Genomic DNA, 20,052 nt, shown 5'->3' with positions numbered 1-20,052 from the left:
GGAAAGTGGATCTCGTGGGCCAGATTTGAGGATCCCTGCCCTATACCTATACACATACCCTAGCGTACATGTAAAAACACCTGTTAAATTATACTTTGGGCTTTAGTCAGTATTTACATGCATGCTCAGTGGAAAAAATAGGACAAAATGAGACTAATGTAATAATTACAGTATAAAGCTAAAAATCCATTTAATACCAAAATGTATCAATAAAGTGTGTTTTTTACTTGTTAGAGTGTTGCATAGTTAGCTTAGCAACATGCTAACAACAAACTATGCTAACATGGAGCTGTTTCCACATATAGAATTCGAAATCAGTTCTATGAAGTGCTACGTGGTTAGGATGCTGCCTTAGAAGACAGCTACCTATGTAGGAATTAAGCAAAGAAACAGGTCACTAAATTGACCCTTCGCAGGGAGTTTGATTGACAGACAATCTGACCAATAATAACGCAGAATCTGCCATTTTTGTCTGACAAACAAACCAGACAGGATTAGTCGGTGAACTTGAACTTGAAAAATGGTGTGTATTGACATCTTTCCACAGTTGAAACAAGACCTTCTGATGTTCATTCATGTTTATTTCAAGCTATAACTAGTAAAGAGGCAGATAATCGCTTCACGTGCCACTTGAACTGAGGTACTACAGGGATCTGTCACGACAAATTAAAGAGCCACAAAATGGTATTCATTGTTTGAATTTCTTAAAAAATAAGCATATTTTTAAGCTGAGACTTTGTTTCATACCAAAAGTAACTTGCTCTGTTTTGTCTGTCGGCGTGTAATCAGTTTTCTCTTTGCTCCACGATGTATTTTTCACTGCGTGAGAACATGATGTGTGGCTTGTCGGACAGCAACAGTAACGAAGGGGGGCGGGTCTTTGCGAAGGGTCAATTGTGGAACAGATGTAATGGTATATGCTTTGTCATTCATACAGTATTATTTTTCAAAAACGTATAAAACTCACCTTAAGACTGTCCATGGCTTTGTGTGTAGTGATCTGTCTGTAATAATCGGAGCTGGGTTGTCGTGACACAGCCGATTTCTCTCTGAGCTCTTCCTCTATAGGACAGTTCTCTTCCAGAGGTTGGGCAGCTGGACAGAGCTGCAATACAAAGCTTTTATTATCATATAATATATACAGCTTTTATTATCATATAATATTGACTGATTCAGGTAGTGCGCCATCAAAGCACATTATTTTACACAGACCTGTAAGGCAATGGAATAACAGGCCAATTATTGCCATTTGATCCACTACACAGCAGAACATCACAATCATACACATGAAAAACAGCTATTTGTGGTCTTTCTTTTGTGCAGTGTTGTGGTCTACACAGCGATATGTGAGCATTACAGTAAGAGGGGCCCTAGCTGGGGGGCAAAATAGTTGTACCTGAGCCCAACATCTAGATCCCACTTTACCAGAGGGAAAATGCAGAGTATATGGAAACATTTAGTTCACCGCTGATGAAACTGTAATATCCTAATGGACTCCATGCAGAATGCATATCAAATGTGGCTCTCAAAGGGCTCTCTGTAAAACACACACACGCACAGAGCATCAAAGGGAACACTGATATGCCGCAGCATGCTATTTTGCTTTGTCTCTGTGAGGTGGTCCTCCCAATTTCCTCTTGCACTGCACTTTGATGTCCAAACAGCACGAAATGCGCTGTGACACGGCTTGGGCAAAGGCAGGAATAAATTTCCCAGAAGTTGTGCAATTCATAAATAGATACAATTTGGGAGGGGTAATGTGGGTATGTGGGGCAAAACTACATTAGTGAAGTGGAATCTCTTTCCTTCGTGACCTCTGAGCAGCAGTTCAGTTCCTCACTCACGATCAGGATGCATCTGTCTCTGCGTGAAGGTTTAATCAAAGCCAGTGAACACCATGGCACATTTGGTTTTCATCAGCTATCCTCTTCTGTGGCTTAGGCAGTGGATGCTGGAGTAACATGGTCCTCCCATCCTCTCCCCTGCCTCGTGGGCCACACAAACACTGATGGAGAGAGTTAGACTACAGCAATAGCATCAAATCCATAAGTCCTATATGGTAATATGGTGGAAACCTGGTGCATAGCAATTTAGTCTTTCTTTTTCACCAGTTGCTTAGAGGGGGAAAACTCACAGATAAAATCACTCAAATATGCCAGACTTCATCTTGAAAACTTAGTTAGTTAGCAGAACAACACCGCAGAGTTGAAACAGACAGATGCCGTGGGATATTTCTCAATGTTCTGTTTTAGTACATTCAATAAAATTATTTTGGGATGGAAAAAGAACCAGAATTGGTAGAAATATGAAGGCCTGCACTGTTTGAGTAAGGTTAAAACCTCCTCATCTCTCTGCTTTGTGGAGGAATTCAAGACCACACACTTGTGTTGACACATAAGCAATGCGTTCTATGTTAAATCACTTTTACACCTTCGGTTAAAACACATGATGAACATGTTTGACAGTTTTTAAATTTAAAGAACTGAGTGAAAACGGTCCAAAGTGTCTACAGCAGCAAATCATCTGTGCTGGAAAGTTTATGTTAAAATGGAGAAAGGATGATGAACGAGCTGAAGATGGCATTCTTTCTATGTTAACTGTTTTACATTCCAAAAATGGATAGATTCTATATTACAAATATTAACTGAATTATGCAAGTAAGCTCAGGTAAACTTCTACCCTATTAAGCTCTTGTGTTTTGCAGATTAAACAGAAAAGAAGAAAAGCTACAATACCAAATACATTTTCAATTAATCATAATACTAGTATATACTGGATTTTTGATTGTGCGTGCTCATTTCCCTTTGCCATCATTTAACACCCACTTATGTAAATATACATTTTTCATACTGTATATTACATTTGTGTGATACTTAAATTCAGTTTTAGCATTTCAAATGTCTGAGTTTAATTTCTACTGTTTTGTTTTTAAAGTATTTAGACAAAGTATCATAAAATTTGTCTATGGAATACAGAATGTTAATATATTCAACCAATTGGATATAAATAATAAATTATAATTCTTTAGTTTAGAAGCCCTTGACTGTGATCTTTCAAAGGCACAATATAGATGATGCAATATATTATAGATAGACTACAATATGTAAAGACCTTCAATAATCACACTATGAAATGATATCAATAATGCATTAGCTCTACAAACACAATATGTATTTAAAGCACAATAGGTACTTACAAACAACCGTCCTCTTAATTATAGTTGATATCCACACAGGCAGCGCCTGATCACTCTGATAGTGACACACGATGTGAACACCAAACCCAGAGATGTGTTGTCTCCATCCACACCATCCCAACAACTGGCCATAGCCCAACAGACAATAAACAATAAACTCTGATAGGAGAATGTACTTAATAATTTACACAGTGGATTGGGTAGCCGGCAATGTCACTAATGAACAAACCAATTGGCACATGCGAACAAGCGAGCAGTGAGATAGAAAGCAGGAGACTGTCAAATCAGAAAGTGGACCAGGAGGCAAACTAAAATGCTTTTTATTCCTGAAATAATGATGATATGGACCATACAGAGTCTTTCCAGTGGAAGGCCTGGGAAACTATTTTGGGTCAATGAAATATAAGGGAGTGTCCATGATAAAAAATTGAAAAAGTCTAGTGCCAAGTTCTTTTGTGATACACATATTTTCAAAAAAATCTTATTAAATATACTTTTCATTGTAAAAGCCTAATATTTAATTCAGAAATATAATTTTGTGTTGTTCAGGAGGTACATCACATGACATTTTACAACCTGAACTAACCTTGCCTTGTCATAAAAAGGTCAAATTATTTGGTATACTAAGATTTTCTTATGATTTTTTGAATGTTTCTTTTTTTATGATTTTTTTCTTTTAAAGGGGTCATATGATGCGATTTTAATTTTTCCTTTCTCTTTGGAGTGTTACAAGCTCTTGGTGCATAAAGAAGATCTGTAAAGTTGCAAAGACTAAAGTCTCAAATCCAAAGAGATATTCTTTATAAAAGTTCAGAGTCAGCCACACCTACCTAAAATGGCTCGTTCTAACACGCCCCCGCATGTCTACGTCACTATGTGGGAAGATTTGCATAACGCCGCCCAAATGTTCACGCAAAGAAAAAAGGCGTAACTTTTATTCTCACTGTAGTATTGTTGACGCTGCAGCCATGTCGTGAAGACACTGTGTGCTTCGTTGTGAAAGCAAAACTACTTTGTTTGGTCTTCCAAAAGAGGACTAAAACCACTTCGTCATGCCTGGAGCTGATCTGTGCTGGTCGCTGAGGGAATACATCAACTTTCACCGTGGACGAAGCGGAGTCCAGCCCGGGGTCGTCACATGTGGTTGCCGCTCATTTGTCGGATCCGCCGGGCGCGCCGTTCTCGACCCCGCCGCCTCAGCTCACTCTAGCCCGGCCTCAGCTCACTCTATCCCGGCCTCAGCGCAAGCTAAGCCGCTGTGATTTTCGTTGCGAAAGCGAAACTACTTTGTTTGGTCTTCCAAAAGAGGACACGACTACAAATCAGTGGTTAAGTTGTATTTACAACACTGTTCCAGAACAGTTTAACCCAAATATACAGATGTGTGCAGCACATTTTATGGAGGACTGTTTCCTGATCCTGGGAGAGTAACGTTAGACTAAAATGCCGGCAGTTCTGACTCAGAGTCTGTAAGTACGTTTTCATTTAATGGATTTCCCACTGATGAATCAAGCGCAAGTTTTGGGCAGTAGAGTAGCACTTGTCATTTCTCTGATCACAAATGCAGACAGAGTTTTATGTTTACGTGGCACGATGCAATGCAACACAACATGTAAAAAGACAGTATAAGTCATTATGATCAGTAATTATGTCCCCACTGGATGCAACAAATGCCTCGTTTGTAATGGGTTTTAATGTTTTTGTCTCGTCGCTCCGGCTAGGACACGGCATCAACAGTATGGTGAGGGGCGTAACATTTCCGTCTCACGCTTGAGGTATTCGGCCAATCACAACGCATTGGATAGCTGGCCAATCACAGCACACCTCACTTTTTCAGACCGATGAGCTTTGTAAAAATCGACGCGTTTCAAAAAGGCGGGGCATAGAGGAGAAACAATAATGTACAGTATGTGGAAAAGAATGTGTTTTTTAACTGTAAGCCGCATAAACACATTTCATTACACCAAATACACAAAATAATGTTCTTTGTAGCAACATCATATGACCCCTTTAATATGACATCAGGACAGTTGTACCTTCCTGACATTTTGACTTTAGGTCCCCCTAGTTATTATTTATTTATTTTTTAAAGTTCTATACACTATTGTTTGAAAGTTTGGGGTTGGTATGATTTTGAAGGAAGTCTGCATTTATTTGATCAAAAATATAGCAAAAACAATAATACTGTGAAATATTATTAAGATTTTAAATATCTGTTTTCTGTTTTAACATGAAATTTGTTCTCGGGATGGCAAGGCTGAATTTTCAGCAGCCAATAGAGTCACATAATTCTCCAGAAATAATTCTAATATGCTGATTTGGTGCTTATTATCAATGCTGAAAACAGTTGTGCAGCTTAATATTTTTGTTGAAACCACAAACTATTTTTCTTGTATTCTTTGATAATTCGCATCTTACTGACCCCAAGCTTTTCAGAGGCAGTGTTTATCAAGTTAGACTGTACATAAGTCTAGTTTTTACTGGAGAAATCAGCAAAAACAATGTCTTACTATATGTATTTATCCAAGGCAGTACTGCTTGATCAGATGTGTTCCAATGGAATTAGGGTTAAAGGAAAAAAGATAAACAATCAGATGCATGTTTGAAGCCAATAAACATCCTGTTCTCCAACCGATTTGATAGATCCAAGTATCGGTTTCCAAGCATTAGAATGGTAAAAACCCTGAAACCAAACCCTGTGGATCCCATAACCAGCTCAGCCCCCGGCCCTCTACCTGAGCTAGGCTGCTGGTGAGAAGGTAACCGATACACCCCCAGCACGTAGAGAGACTGCGAACGGCTGCATCTGATGCTTCAACAGCCTCCCTTCACTAATTAGATCTCTATTGTTGGGGCAGGTCGGCTTAATTTTTGACATCTAGCAGCACCCTGAGTCTCTCACATTGATATAGGAGCAATGAATAGCTGATTTATTCATGCCTATGTTGACAGGGAGCTTATATTACTACATTAGATCTATGGAAAAGTGTGACCAGGGTGACTGGAGACCATGTAATTAATTCTGTGAAATCTCAGATATGGTACTTCAAATTTAATGAAACTTAATTGAATTCTTAATTGGCTTCAACTGGGTTTTAACCTGTTGACATAGCAAAAATGTGGTTTTAAGTCCTAGATCTGGCTTTATTTGTTTTATACCTGGAACATTTCAGATTTATAATCAAGAACTTGCTTTATGGTTCCAGTCCAACTTGGAAAAGTGGAAAAACTTTTTTAAATTATCTGACTAAATGAAAAAATATTTGCAGGTTATGGCAGGTTATGCTAATGGCAATCAGCTTGTATTGTCATACGTTTGTCAGTATGCTTACAATTCAACAGCTGAGTAACCAATATAATCCATAGAGGTTTGCATAACATAAATTTATGGCCTGTACCTTATACAACATGTTTTATTCATGCCTATGTTGACAGGGAGCTTATATTACTACATTAGATCTATGGAAAAGTGTGACCAGGGTGACTGGAGACCATGTAATTAATTCTGTGAAATCTCAGATATGGTACTTCAAATTTAATGAAACTTAATTGAATTCTTAATTGGCTAGAAAAGTCCTAGATCTGGCTTTATTTGTTTTATACCTGGAACATTTCAGATTTATAATCAAGAACTTGCTTTATGGTTCCAGTCCAACTTGGAAAAGTGGAAAAACTTTTTTAAATTATCTGACTAATCTGACTTATGGCAGGTTATGCTAATGGCAATCAGCTTGTATTGTCATACGTTTGTCAGTATGCTTACAATTCAACAGCTGAGTAACCAATATAATCCATAGAGGTTTGCATAACATAAATTTATGGCCTGTACCTTATACAACATGTTTATTTAACAGAAATTAATATTCAGCTCCTCTACAATTTGTTCATATGGATTTTAGCTCACACATTCAGTATTAGCTTGTTAAACGTGTTTTATCAGCTAAGCAAGGTATGTTGGAAGGAATCCAAAACAAAAAAAATCTACACTTCTTGAATGGGAACAGCAAAAACAGCTGCTATTTCAACCGCCTATTAACACAGATGGACATCTTCAAAAAAGAAAAGAAAGAATGCACAGTTGTGAGATATAGTAAATCACTACAACAGCAGTATCCCCCGTAGACTGATCCATCAATTTTGTGCTCTAAATGTGGAATTAATTCCTTTTCCAATGTGGTTCAGTTGTTGTGCCCGCCCTGACAGCACTATCATGTTCACCCTTGAAAAATGTATGACTTAAATTGAGCAGCATCTTATTTACCACAAGAAACAAGAAGGCTGAGAGGCCATTGAGGTCCACTGCACACAAAAGCTTCTTTGAAAGTAGGTGCTATGTGACACCTTGAAAGTCACTGGCCTGATTTTCATAGTTGCTCAGACATGTCAGGCAAAACAAGGAAGATCTGGATAAAGGACAACTAAGAGAACTGACTTTTTGAGGCAAGAAATGTATTTGGACGAGAGCTTTCCTTTCTGAGTTTGTCTGTGTGACACTTCACTGCAAGGTCTTTAACCCTCTGATGCATGATGTCAACAACAGACCATTTTTAAACATTCATGGTATGATGTTACAGCCTTTGACCCTTTCTCATAATTATACATGTCTGTCCATTTTTTTTTTTTCTAACAACATATAAAAGTATAATTCAATATGACTGACAAAAATGGTCAAAATAACATGCACCTCATGATATTTTTCAGTAGTACAGAATCTAAGGAATCTTTAATTCTGCAATTATTCATGTATTTTTATATAGTTTCCTTAAAGTAAATGAAAATACATCCACTGTAATCTGCACTGTATATATTTGTTTTCACTTCCATTAATTTTTGAATATTTATATTTAAAATAAAATGATAATGTTAAAGGTTTAAAAAAGGTTGAAAATTATTTATGATTATTTAAAATTTTTTCATTGACATATTACTTTACACCTTAAATGCATGGTGGCAGATCTCCAACTCACTTAAAATGCATTTAAAAAAATTATTAAACTAAATAAATTCATAATTATTTTATTAAATTAATAGAATAAATAAAATTCATATAAATAAACAAACAAATGTTTAATTACTATATTCTTGTTTTGAAGTAAAATTAACTATTAGGATAAATAAAAGTAAATATCGTTTTTTTGTCATTTAATAATTAATGCATCAGAGGGTTAACCCTCCTGCATTTGACCATTATCTTTTAAGTCGATTCTAATAGCTTCAGTAGACTTTCAGTTCAAAAAGAATGTTTCATAATTCATTTATGTCATGTCACTACTTTCAATATTTCCGCAATCAAGATAGGGCAGCATGAAATTTCAAATAATGCCAGTGTTTAATTTGTGCACCTTGCGGCTTTAGAAAGACAGTTGAAACAATGATCACTAACTTAAATGATCAACAAACTGATGTTATTTCTCTTCTGCCAGCATAAGAAATGATCCTTACATTTCTCTCCACAGAGCGAAGGTATCTGGCACACTCAAAGTGGCCGTTGTATTCAGCCAGATCAGCAGCCGTGAACCCATCTACATCTCTTTCCCTTGGGTTGCTCTGGTGACCCATGAGGATTCGACAGCACTGGGAAATAGTTTTTTATATAATTATTATGACTTAAAGGCATAATTAAAAACATTTCTGTTGTAGACACCACACAACAGACTCACATCCTAATTTGAACCCACCTCTATCTCCCCATTCTCTGCTGCATCATGTAGAGGAGTGCCACCCCAGTAATCCTTCTTGACCTTCGATCCCATCTGTAACAACCTCTCCAAGATGCCATGATGCCCCCCACTGGCAGCAAAGTGTAAAGCAGTCGCCCCTTCATTATCTTGACTAGACAGGCTGACGTCTGTGAAGGACACCTGAAGTAGTCCAAACAAGTATTGTACCTATAGTAGAGCTCATGACACCAAAGCATATACTTGTAGAAGTAAATGTATAACCCACCAGCCAAACCACCAATGTATGGTGGCCCATGTGAGCTGCAGCATGCAATGGCGTCATACCATCTTGGGCTCTTAGATGCACGTCAGCTCCACAGTCTTTCACCAGATACTCCACAACATATAGATGTCCCTCCTGGCAGGCCAGATACAGCAGCGTGGCACCCATATTTGTCTGTCGATTAACACACCTGAGAAAACGTCAATTTGGATGTTTATTCAAGTGAGTTTTTAAAAAGGCTAATGAAAAATGTTCAACTTAAAAGAAATCTTTGAGTAAAATCCTTCTTCCGCTATTGGTATTCACATGTCCTTATCTATGGAAGACATACATTCCCCCTTCATTTAAGTTGCGCTAAAGGATTCAAACATGTGCTAAAGGCATAACAATATGTAAGGTCTGGTAAATCAACTATTTTAGCTAAGGATAAATAGAGCAAATGATTGTGTCAATGTCCACCACTGTTAAACCAATTACTGCCTGGATATTAATCACTGGAGGCTAATTTAAAGTTCATGGGATCGTATGGAGCTGTTCAGTTATGGCATCAATTTGTAGCCAGCTCAGAAAGGGGAATTTCTATAGGTTCCCTATAGTTTTATAGTTTCAGTGGGTTTTTAAGAATAGCAGTTTGTTTTTGATTTTTTACTTAAAGAATTTAACAACATTCACTGCCATTCAAAAGTTTGGGGTTGGTAAGGTTTTGTATTTGATCAAAAATACAGTAAAAGCAGCAACATTGTGAAGTATTATAGTAAGTAATAACACTTTATTTTAAGATCCGATTCTCGCTATTAACAAACCATTAACTATGACTTTTGTCTCAATAAACTCCTAATTTGCTGCTTATTAATAGTTAGTTAGGGGTAATAGGGTAGTTAAGTTTAGGTATTTAGGTAAGGTAGTTGTTAGGTATTGGGTAGGATTAGGGATGTAGGATATGGTCATGTCGAATAAATGCTTTATAAGTACTAATAAACAGCCAATGCGTTAATAATAGGCATGCTAATAAGCAACTAGTTAGTAGTGAGAATTAGTCCATATACTAAAGTGTTACCGATATTTTTTTTATTTTCATATACTGTATATTTAAAGTGTAATTTATTCCTGTTATGGCAAAGCTGAATTTTCAACAGCCAATACTACAGTCTTCAGTGTCACATAATCCTTCAGAAATCATTCTAATATGTGACACTGGAGCACAAAACCAGTCTTAAGTCGCTGGGGTATATTTGTAGCAATAGCCAAAATTACATTGTATGGGTCAAAATGATCGATTTTTCTTTTATGCCAAAAATCATTTAGGATATTAAGTAAAGATCATGTTCCATGAAGATATTTTGTAAATTTCCTACCGTAAATGTATCAAAACTTAATTTTTGATTAGTGATATGCATTGCTAAGAACTTCATTTGGACAACTTTAAAGGCGATTTTCTCAGTATTTTGATTTTTTTGCACACATATAGTATGTAAACATAAACTTTTATTTTGAATCGATTAATCCTCATGACTTGACTCTGCAGTCACTCAAAAAACAAACCTGGTTGTACCATTGCAGCGTGCTACTAGGTCGCTTTTAAAACCTTCACACACCCCTTAGCGGTGGAACAAACTCTTAACCTTCACCAAAACAGCAGAAACCCTAAGGTCTTCCGAAAACTACTGATAATTTTAACGCCCTGGAAGTAAGTCTGTTATTCCAAAAGCTCTTTTTCAATCACTATGGTTGTGGAACCCAGCGGCGATCTCTTGAGGTGTTAAGGATTCAGGACTTTAGGTTCAGTAACGGTGAGAAGCAGCTCTGACGGTTCAACTTCCAGTCCCTTTTCATTACATGGAAAAGCTGTGCTAGTAACTGAGCAAACTCAGGAAAATTAAGTTTGAATAAAAAATTCTAAATACCCATTTCTGTTCTTAGAGCAGCTATTGCCTTCAAGCCTGTATCTAAAAAAATGAGGAAGCACATTTGCTTTGGTGTCAGGCGTGCATTATGTGCAGTCTCATTCTGGTGAGTAGATCTGAGAGTAGATTCTGATGAGTGCCACACTTTCATGGCACATGTTCACTTCCCGTTACACCACCAAAGCAGAGCATGTGTTACGGACATTTCTAAGAACATGGATAAATAACATGATTAGGCTACTTTGCCATTGTTTTCTTTTCTTTTTTCAATGTCTTGTGGTGTTTACCAAAAGCTATACACTGGGTCAGTACAAGAGGGAATAACAAATTATAACCTTCACAAAAAAATTCTTAAGGATAATTTAATCTCCAATTAATTATAACATAAATAAAGATGCTACAATAATAATAAAAAACTTTATATTATATAAAATAATTATGATACATATACAACCCCAATTCCAGAGAAGTTGGGACGTTTTGTAAAATGCAATAAAATCAAGAATCTGTGATTTGTTAATTCTCTTTAACTTTTATTTAATTGACAAAAGTACAAAGAAAAGATTTCCAAAGTTTTCACTGACCAACGTAAATGTATTTTGTAAATATTAACAAATTTTGTTTTTGACAGCTATAGCACATTCCAAAAAAGTTGGAACAGAGGCAAAATAAAAGTGAAACGGTTATAGAATATTCCTGTTTAACTGTTTTGAAATAGTTCAAAGTAAGCAGGTGAATTGATGATAATATGTCAGGGAATCATGTTTGGGTATAAAAGGAGCATCTCAGTCTTTGCAAGCAAAGCTGGATCAAGGCTCATCACTTTGTGCCAAATTTCATGAGAGAAGTGTCAAACAAATCAAAAAGCCCATTTCGCTATGCAAAATTGCAAAGAATTTAGGTCTTTCACCAACTACCATACATTATACTGTGAAAAGTTTCAGGGAATCCAGAGAAATCACAGTACATGTAGGGCAAGGCAGGAAACTTGAATGTGCTTGAATGTGCTTGACCTTTGAGCCCTCAGATGGCATTGCATAAGAAACCGTCATGCTGCAATGTTAAATATAGCCACATGGGCTCAGGAGTACTTCAGAAAACCACTGTCATTTACCACAGTCTGCTGCTGCATTAAGAAATGCAACTTGAATATCTGTTACTCTAGGACAGGATTACTCAATAGGCTGTCTACACTGGATGCGGCACGACAAATCCCAGACAGAAAACTGCTGACTCGTTCTATTTATGACATGCTGACACAAAGTTCAAATGATTCGGGTGGTTAGGACAAAAACTCCATGGAAAAGATACTTTTTATCGCGTCGTGTCTGGTTGGGACACACGGTGTTACAGTTTGATCCCCCCCAAAAAAATCAAAGTATAAAAATATTAATGCTGACAGATCTAATAATTGAATCTGCAATTAGGGAAAGTGGAGAGAAGAGATCAAATCTGGAGATGAGCAGGAACAGTTGATTTGCATGGCAGACATGGAGATCCAGATTTTTTGTTTGTTCATTTGTTTTTAATATTCAACAGGCAAAGTTCTTCTGTATCTAAATGCAAAAATGTTCATAATTATTTGAATAAAACAGACTACTGGGGGAAAAAATCTGAATATTTATCTTGTGACCATCTTTTGATTATTTTAACAAAAGCAATAATAATATACTAATTGTAATAATAATAATAATAATTTATATATATATATATACAGTATATATATATATATATAATACCCTTGGTTTGGTATTGTTGGCAGAATTCGGCCCTCGGCGAAAACTAATCGAGGAACCCTGCTCTAGGAGAAAGCTATACATCAATTCTGTTCAGTGATGTCACCATGGTTCTCTGGGCCAGAGCTCATCTCAGATAATCAAAAAGACAGTGAAAATGTGCTGTGCTCAGATGAGTTCACATTTCAACTTGTTTCCAGGAAAAATGGATTTTGAGTTCTCGGTCCCAAAGACTAAAGGGACCATCCAGACTTTCATTAGTGACAGAAGCAAAATCAATCATCTGTCATGGTATGGAGGTGCAGCAGAGCAAACAGCATAGGTGACTGGAATATGTGCGAAGGTACCATTGACATGGAGGCATATATTGGAATTGTACAGAGCACCATCAAGATGATGTCTTTCATGGAAAGTCCATGGTTATTAGATCAAGACAATGCCAGCTCTCATTCTACATGTGCTACAACAGCATGGTTTCGTAGACAGAGTGAATGTGCTAGACTGGCCAGCAGATCTGACTCCTATTGAAAATGTATGGCTCACAGACTGCTGAGCATCTGAAGTCTTGTATCAAGCGAGATTGGAAAAAATTTTGCTTGCAGAACTTTAACAATTAGTATCCTCAATTCCCAAACAATGAAACGTTGTAATTAAAAGGAAGGTTGATGTGACACAGTGTTAAACAGGCCTCTGTCCCAACTTTTTTGGAGTGTGTTGCAGCCAGCAAAATCAAAATTTGTTCATATTTACAAAATACATTTAGGCTGGTCAGTGAAAACTTTGGAAATCATTTCTTTGTACTTTTGTCAATTAAATAAAAGTTAAACGATAATGAACAAATCACAGATTCTTGGTTTTATTGCATTTGACAAAATGTCCCAACTTCTCTGGAATTGGGGTTGTAATCATAATTTTATGCAGTAATTAATAATATGATTATTATATATAAGAAGTTGGATGCTGTTAGAAATATTATTGAGTTGCTTTTGGCATATGCTGTTCCAATTCCATTAATTTAACTGAAGTCGGTTCAAGTGGCTGAGCTCTGAAACTTTGATTGCTCAATGGTGTCAATAAATGAATAGACATCATATCATCATAACAATTAAATTTTAAGAATTTGCCACTGACGATTCAAACGCGAGTTTTGGGCAGTGTAGAGTAGCACTTGTTGTTTGTCATTTCTCCGATCACAAATGCAGATATGGTTTTATGTTTACGCAGCGCGATGCAACGCAACGCGTAAAAAGACAGTATAAGTCATTATAATCCGTAATTATGTCCCCACTGGATGCAACAAATGCCTCGTTTGTAATGGGTTTTAATGTTTTTGTCTTGTCGCTCCGGCCGGGACAAGGCATCACAATATGACATCATATCATCATAACGTGCCAAAATGTCCATTTACTTTAGGTAAATATTAGATAAAAGTCAGTGTTATTTTTGTTATTTATTTATTTTGTTATTTTTATATTATTTTAATTAATGTCTATATTTGTAATAATTTTGTAAGTTTTAGTTTTAGTTACTTAAGTACATCAATTTAAACTAAATAAAAATAAAAAATGTTGAAATAAAATAAACATTAACTGAAATTGTTTATTTATTTTTTTATGGTCTTAGTTTGATTCAAAGGGGTCATATGATGCGATTTCAATTTTTCCTTTCTCTTTGGACTGTTACAAGCTCTTGGTGCATAAAGAAGATCTGTAAAGTTGCAAAGACTAAAGTCTCAAATCCAAAGAGATATTCTTTATAAAAGTTAAGAGTCAACCACGCCTACCTAAAATGGCTCGTTCTAACACGCCCCCACAAGTCTACATCATGATGTGGGAAGATTTGCATAACGCCGCCCAAATGTTCACGCAAGGAAAGAAGGTGTAACTTTTAATCTCGCTGTAGTACTGTTTCCTGATCCTGGGAGAGTAGACTACAAACCCGGCTGTTCTGACGCACAGACTGTAAGTATGTTTTTTTAAATTTTAAGAATTTGCCACTGACGATTCAAACGCGAGTTTTGAGCAGTGTAGAGTAGCACTTGTTGTTTATCATTTCTCCGATCACAAATGCAGATATGGTTTTATGTTTACGCGGCGCGATGCAACGCAACGTGTAAAAAGACAGTATAAGTCATTATAATCCGTAATTATGTCCCCACTGGATGCAACAAATGCCTCGTTTGTAATGGGTTTTAATGTTTTTGTCTTGTTGCTCCGGCCGAGACAAGGCATCACAATATGGCAAGGGGCGTAACATTTCCATCACACGCTTGAGGTATTCGGCCAATCATAACGCACTGGATAGCTGGCCAATTAGAGCACACCTCGCTTTTCAGACCGATGAGCTTTGGAAAAATTAACACTTTTCAGAAAGGCGGGGCATAGAGGAGAAACACTAATGTACAGTATGTGGAAAATAATGTGTTTTTTTAACCTTAAACTGCATAAACATATTTCATTACACCAAATACACAAAATTATGTTATTTTTAGCAACATCATATGACCCCTTTAACTATAATAACCCTGGCTTACACAATCATTGGATCTGTTTTAAAAAGACACTCATATTAAGGCACTCACTGTACTCAAATAACTTGAGATGTGTGACCTACAAGACTAGTGACCCAAAACAGTTTGTCACAGGCTCCTTTTCATCCACCTCTGTCACATGAGATTCATCTCTGTCATTACTATGTGTCTGTGCTCGTAACGCTGTACCCTGGAGCTTGACCAATCAGCAGCTTCAAACAGGTGAGGTCACCCTTTGCTGCAGCATAGTGGGCAGGAAGAGCACCACAGTTTGTTTCCACTTCTGCTCCATTCGCATGAGACAGCAGCCAGTGGACAGCTTCCACCCGGCCGAACCGTGCAGAGAGATGGAGCGGAGAGGCCCCACCAGAATCCTGATCCTGAATACATGCAATCAAATAAGAATAGACATAAACAACAATTCTTTATTTAAATATTTTTTTTCATTGTACACAAATAACGTTAGATTACTATATACATGAATTTTCTCATTTTTCTTTAAAAAATATATATATTAAAAATGTCATTAATTATTTTAGATTATATTATACATTATATATATCTCCATTCTTACTTATTTCCTCAGAATTCTGAGTTTACATATTGCAACTCTGTTTTTTTTATTTAGTTTTGCTCCTGCCACTAAAAAAAAAATAAAAAAATAGTTCAAGAATTTAAATCAGGCTTTTTGTCTTCATTATGCTATAAAGTTGTCTTTTTTTATGAGGTCAAATGTAATATTTCTGTATTTATAATGCATAGTATTGTCAAAAATTTGTTTTTCCAAGACAAATATATTTTAAAACATTTTTGAAACTGATGTATATTTAAAATTCAAGTAAAATATGTTATTACTATTACTTGATTGTTACATTAACCATAATTCAATTATATAATATAAAAGTATTAAAAAAAAAGCCTGTATACACAAAGTTCATTTCTAAAATCGTGGCACATGTGTTTTAAACTAGATTTTTATCCCCAAGTTCATTTTATTTGTATGTTATCATATGATGACCCAAACTTGGAAGATACATTTATCAAATACAGTTTCACTAAGCAGTGAGGAAACTAAAGGAAAGAGTATAATCAGTGAGGTTTCGACCTTGCTGATTGGAGTGTTTTTGAATCTGCAGCCACCAATCTGGACGAGCTCACAGAGACTGTAACTTCATATATCAGTTTCTGTGAGGATGGAAACATCCCCACCAGGACATTCTTATCATTTAATAATGATAAACCGTGGTTTACTGGGAAACTCAAACAGCTTCGTCACACCAAAGAGGATGCTTACAGAAGTGGGGATAAAATCTTGTATAACCAGGCTAGGAACTGACTAACAAAGGAGATCAGAGTGGCTAAGAAAAACTACACAGAAAAGCTGAGAAAACAGTTTTCAGCCAATGATCCGGCGTCAGTATGGACTGGTCTCAAGAACATCACCTTGTACAAGACACCACCCCCACAGTCTGTGGAGAATCAACAAATGGCTGATGATCTGAATGTGTTTTACTGTCGATTTGAAAAGGCCAGTCTACCACCCGCCATCCACTCTGATCTGCACTTCACACATTCACCCACCACCCCTGCAACCAGCCTCCCTCCCCTCCCACCATTCAACCTGCGCTTAAGGTCTGTGTAGAGGATGTGAACCAGGTCTTCAGGAAGCAGAAACCTAGGAAAGCTTCAGGCCCAGATGGTGTTTCACCTGCCTGTTTCAAAGTCTGCGCAGACCAACTGGCCCCCCATCTTCACACAGATCTTCAAAAGATCACTGAAGCTGTGTGAAGTTCCCTGTTGCTTCAAATGCTCCACCATCATTCTGGTCCCCAAAAAGCCCAAAATCACTGGTCTTAATGATTACAGACCTGTTGCTCTCACGTCTGTGGTCATGAAGTGATTTGAGCGACTGGTCCTGGCTTACCTGAAGGACATCACTGGACCCTTGCAGGATCCTCTTCAGTTTGCCTACAGAGCAAATAGCTCTGTGGACGATGCAGTCAACATGGGACTTCATTACATTCTGCAACACCTCGACAGACCTGGGAATTACGCAAGGATCCAATTTGTGGACTTTAGTTTGGCCTTCAATACCGTCATGCCAGACCTTCCCTCAGACAAACTCACACAGCTCTCTGTGCCCACCTCCATCTGTCAGTGGATCACCAGCTTCCTGACAGACAGGCAGCAGCTAGTAAGGCTGGGCAAACTCACATCCAAGACTATCACCATCAGCACTGGCGCTCCTCAGGGTTGTGTTCTCTCCCCACTGCTCTTCTCCCTCTACACGAATGACCGCACTTCAAAGGACCTCTCTGTCAAGCTCCTGAAGTTTGCGGACAAACTACAGTCATCGGCCTTCAGACAGGAGGTTAAAGAGCTGGCTGTCTGGTGCGGTCTTAACAACCTGGAGCTTAACACGCTCAAAACTGTGGAGATTATCGTGGACTTCAGGAGGAACCCCCTGCTCTCCCCCCACTCACCATCATGGACAGCAATGTGGCTGCAGTAGAGGCATTCAGATTTCTGGGCACCACAATCTCTCAGGACCTGAAGTGGGACACTCACATAGACGCCATTGCTAAAAAGGCCCAGCAGAGGTTGTCCTTCCTTAGCCAGCTGAGGAAATTCAACCTGCCACAGGAGCTGCTGAAACAGTTTTACTCTGCTATCATTGAGTCTGTCCTGTGTTCATCCATAACTGTCTGGTTTGTTTCAGCTACCAAATCAGACATAAAGAGACTACAACGGACAGTCAGTACTGCCGAGAGGATTATCGGTGCCCCTCTGCCCAGCCTCCAAAATCTTTACATCTACAGAGTGAGGAAAAGGGCTAAGAAAATCACCGTGGACCCCTCACACCGAGCCCACTCTTTCTTCGAACTGTTGCCTTCTGGTCGGCGTTACAGATTACTGACTGCCAGAACAGCCAGGCACAAGAGCATTTTTTTCTCACAGGCTATATTCAGCCTGAACAATTAAACTTTCATAATTATACATCGTCCATCACAACTGACATATTATACACAGAATACAAAATGTGTACACTTGAAAACTGCACACTTCGTAAATAACATGTCTGTACATTTATTTAAACAATTACATTTTTTCCCTATACTTCTATTTCTGAATATAGTACATTATTTAAATTTTTTTTCTTCTTATATTTAGTGTTATATTCCATCCCTACTGTGCTATTTCTATGTATGTCTGTACTTTCTTCTGCACTGGAAGCTCCTGTCATCAAGTCAAATTCTTTGTGTGTGTAAACACACTTGGTAATAAAGCTCTTCTGATTCTGATAAATTGTTTATTATTATTTTATTTTTTTATGTGATAAGTGAGAATACAGCCACTTAAAATCATGAGCCAACAGTTTGGTAAAGAGCTGTCATTGAGTCATAAGCTGAAAAAAACATTCAATTTGATAGAGGTCATTTCATGATGTCATCATAACACCATCATAGCAACAGTGTGTATTGTCCATTCTACTATAAATCTATTGCTGCTGACACAGACCCCATTCCTCGACGAGCCATCACTCCTCTACTCCGCCAATGTGATCAAATTAGTGTAGCCATCTTTATTTAATCAGACCAAGGAAATGTTCATTAATAATTTAACCACATACAACTTTGACCTCACCTTGGCAAGCACAGGCATAAAAAATACAGATGAACACCCAGTAAGACCACCAACCAAGAATATTGTTATCACTTTAGTCCATGATAACAAGGCACTTAAAACATCTACTTTAATACAGCACAGCTGGCCATAAATTAGATCAAGAGGTTGTCGATGTTAAAAGAGCCGGTTTGCATTAGTGTGAGAAGGGGCGGTGCAGGGGGGGTCTTGGAGGAGCAGTATGGCCTGTACTTCCCTGGTAAACAAACAGTGTTAACAGTTAGATTGAGCCCCCTCTAACCCATCTGGTCATGATTACAGCAGTCATGCAATACTACTGAGCAAAGAGTAAACAGAGCAAGGGAAAGTGATGTAATCACACCGCTCTGCGTTCACACCGTTCCCGTACCGGGTGAACTACTTATTATGTAAGGTGCTATATTGGAAGCAGGTTTTGCTTAGCTATGATATTTAGAAATTTGCTTACCCTATGACCACACCATGCACTGTGCAAAATTATATTATGGTAGGTAGTTTACATCATGCACAAAGTTTTTACAATATAGTATGCAAGTCTGAGGTGTCTCACCATAGCTGAATTTATTTGATCAAAATACAGTTAAAACAGTAATCTTTTGAAATATTCAGATTTAAAATAACTGTTTTCTATTTTAATATATTTAAAATGTAATTTATTCCTGTAATTACAATGTTGAAATTTCAGCAGCATTACTCCAGTCTTCAATGTCACATGATCCTTCAAAAATCAATCTGATATGCTGATTTGGTGTCCAAGAAACATTTCTTATTATCATCAATGTTAAAAACAGTTGTGCTGCTTAGTATTTTTATGGAAACTAGAACATTAATGCATTTATTGCTGAGCAAAAGTATACATTTCTTTAAAAAATAAAAATAAAAACAACTACTCCAGTCTTATAAATAGTGTTGCAAGTAGATTTTAGAAGAATGTTAATGCTGCTCTTTTACATACAATGAAAGGGAATAGTGACCAAAGACTGTCAAGCTATAAAAAAAATAAAAAAAATAAAATAAAAGCTACAAAAAGTAGTCAAAGTAGTACACCATAAATAATTACAAGACAAAAAATAAACAAAA

General features: G+C 37.2%; 1 protein-coding gene across 1 annotated transcript in view; it reads right to left on the bottom strand.

The window, feature by feature from the left end:
- Positions 1-20,052, bottom strand: part of LOC107593183 (espin-like protein) — a gene marked incomplete at its 3' end in the record, with an annotated part of 26,740 nt that overhangs the window by 4,070 nt on the left and 2,618 nt on the right. Inside the window, exons 2-5 of the mRNA XM_016282795.1 lie at positions 15,499-15,689; positions 9,143-9,329; positions 8,875-9,057; positions 8,617-8,770 (exon numbers count right to left, since the gene is read on the bottom strand). Of these exons, the coding sequence (XP_016138281.1) occupies positions 8,617-8,770; positions 8,875-9,057; positions 9,143-9,329; positions 15,499-15,689 (715 nt within the window). The remainder of the gene's footprint in view (positions 1-8,616; positions 8,771-8,874; positions 9,058-9,142; positions 9,330-15,498; positions 15,690-20,052) is intronic.

This window comes from Sinocyclocheilus grahami, unplaced genomic scaffold, assembly GCF_001515645.1.
Source record: "Sinocyclocheilus grahami isolate Dianchi unplaced genomic scaffold, SAMN03320097.WGS_v1.1 scaffold166.1, whole genome shotgun sequence".
NCBI classification, from domain to species: Eukaryota; Metazoa; Chordata; class Actinopteri; order Cypriniformes; family Cyprinidae; genus Sinocyclocheilus; species Sinocyclocheilus grahami.
This window is presented reverse-complemented; position numbering and strand designations above follow the sequence as displayed.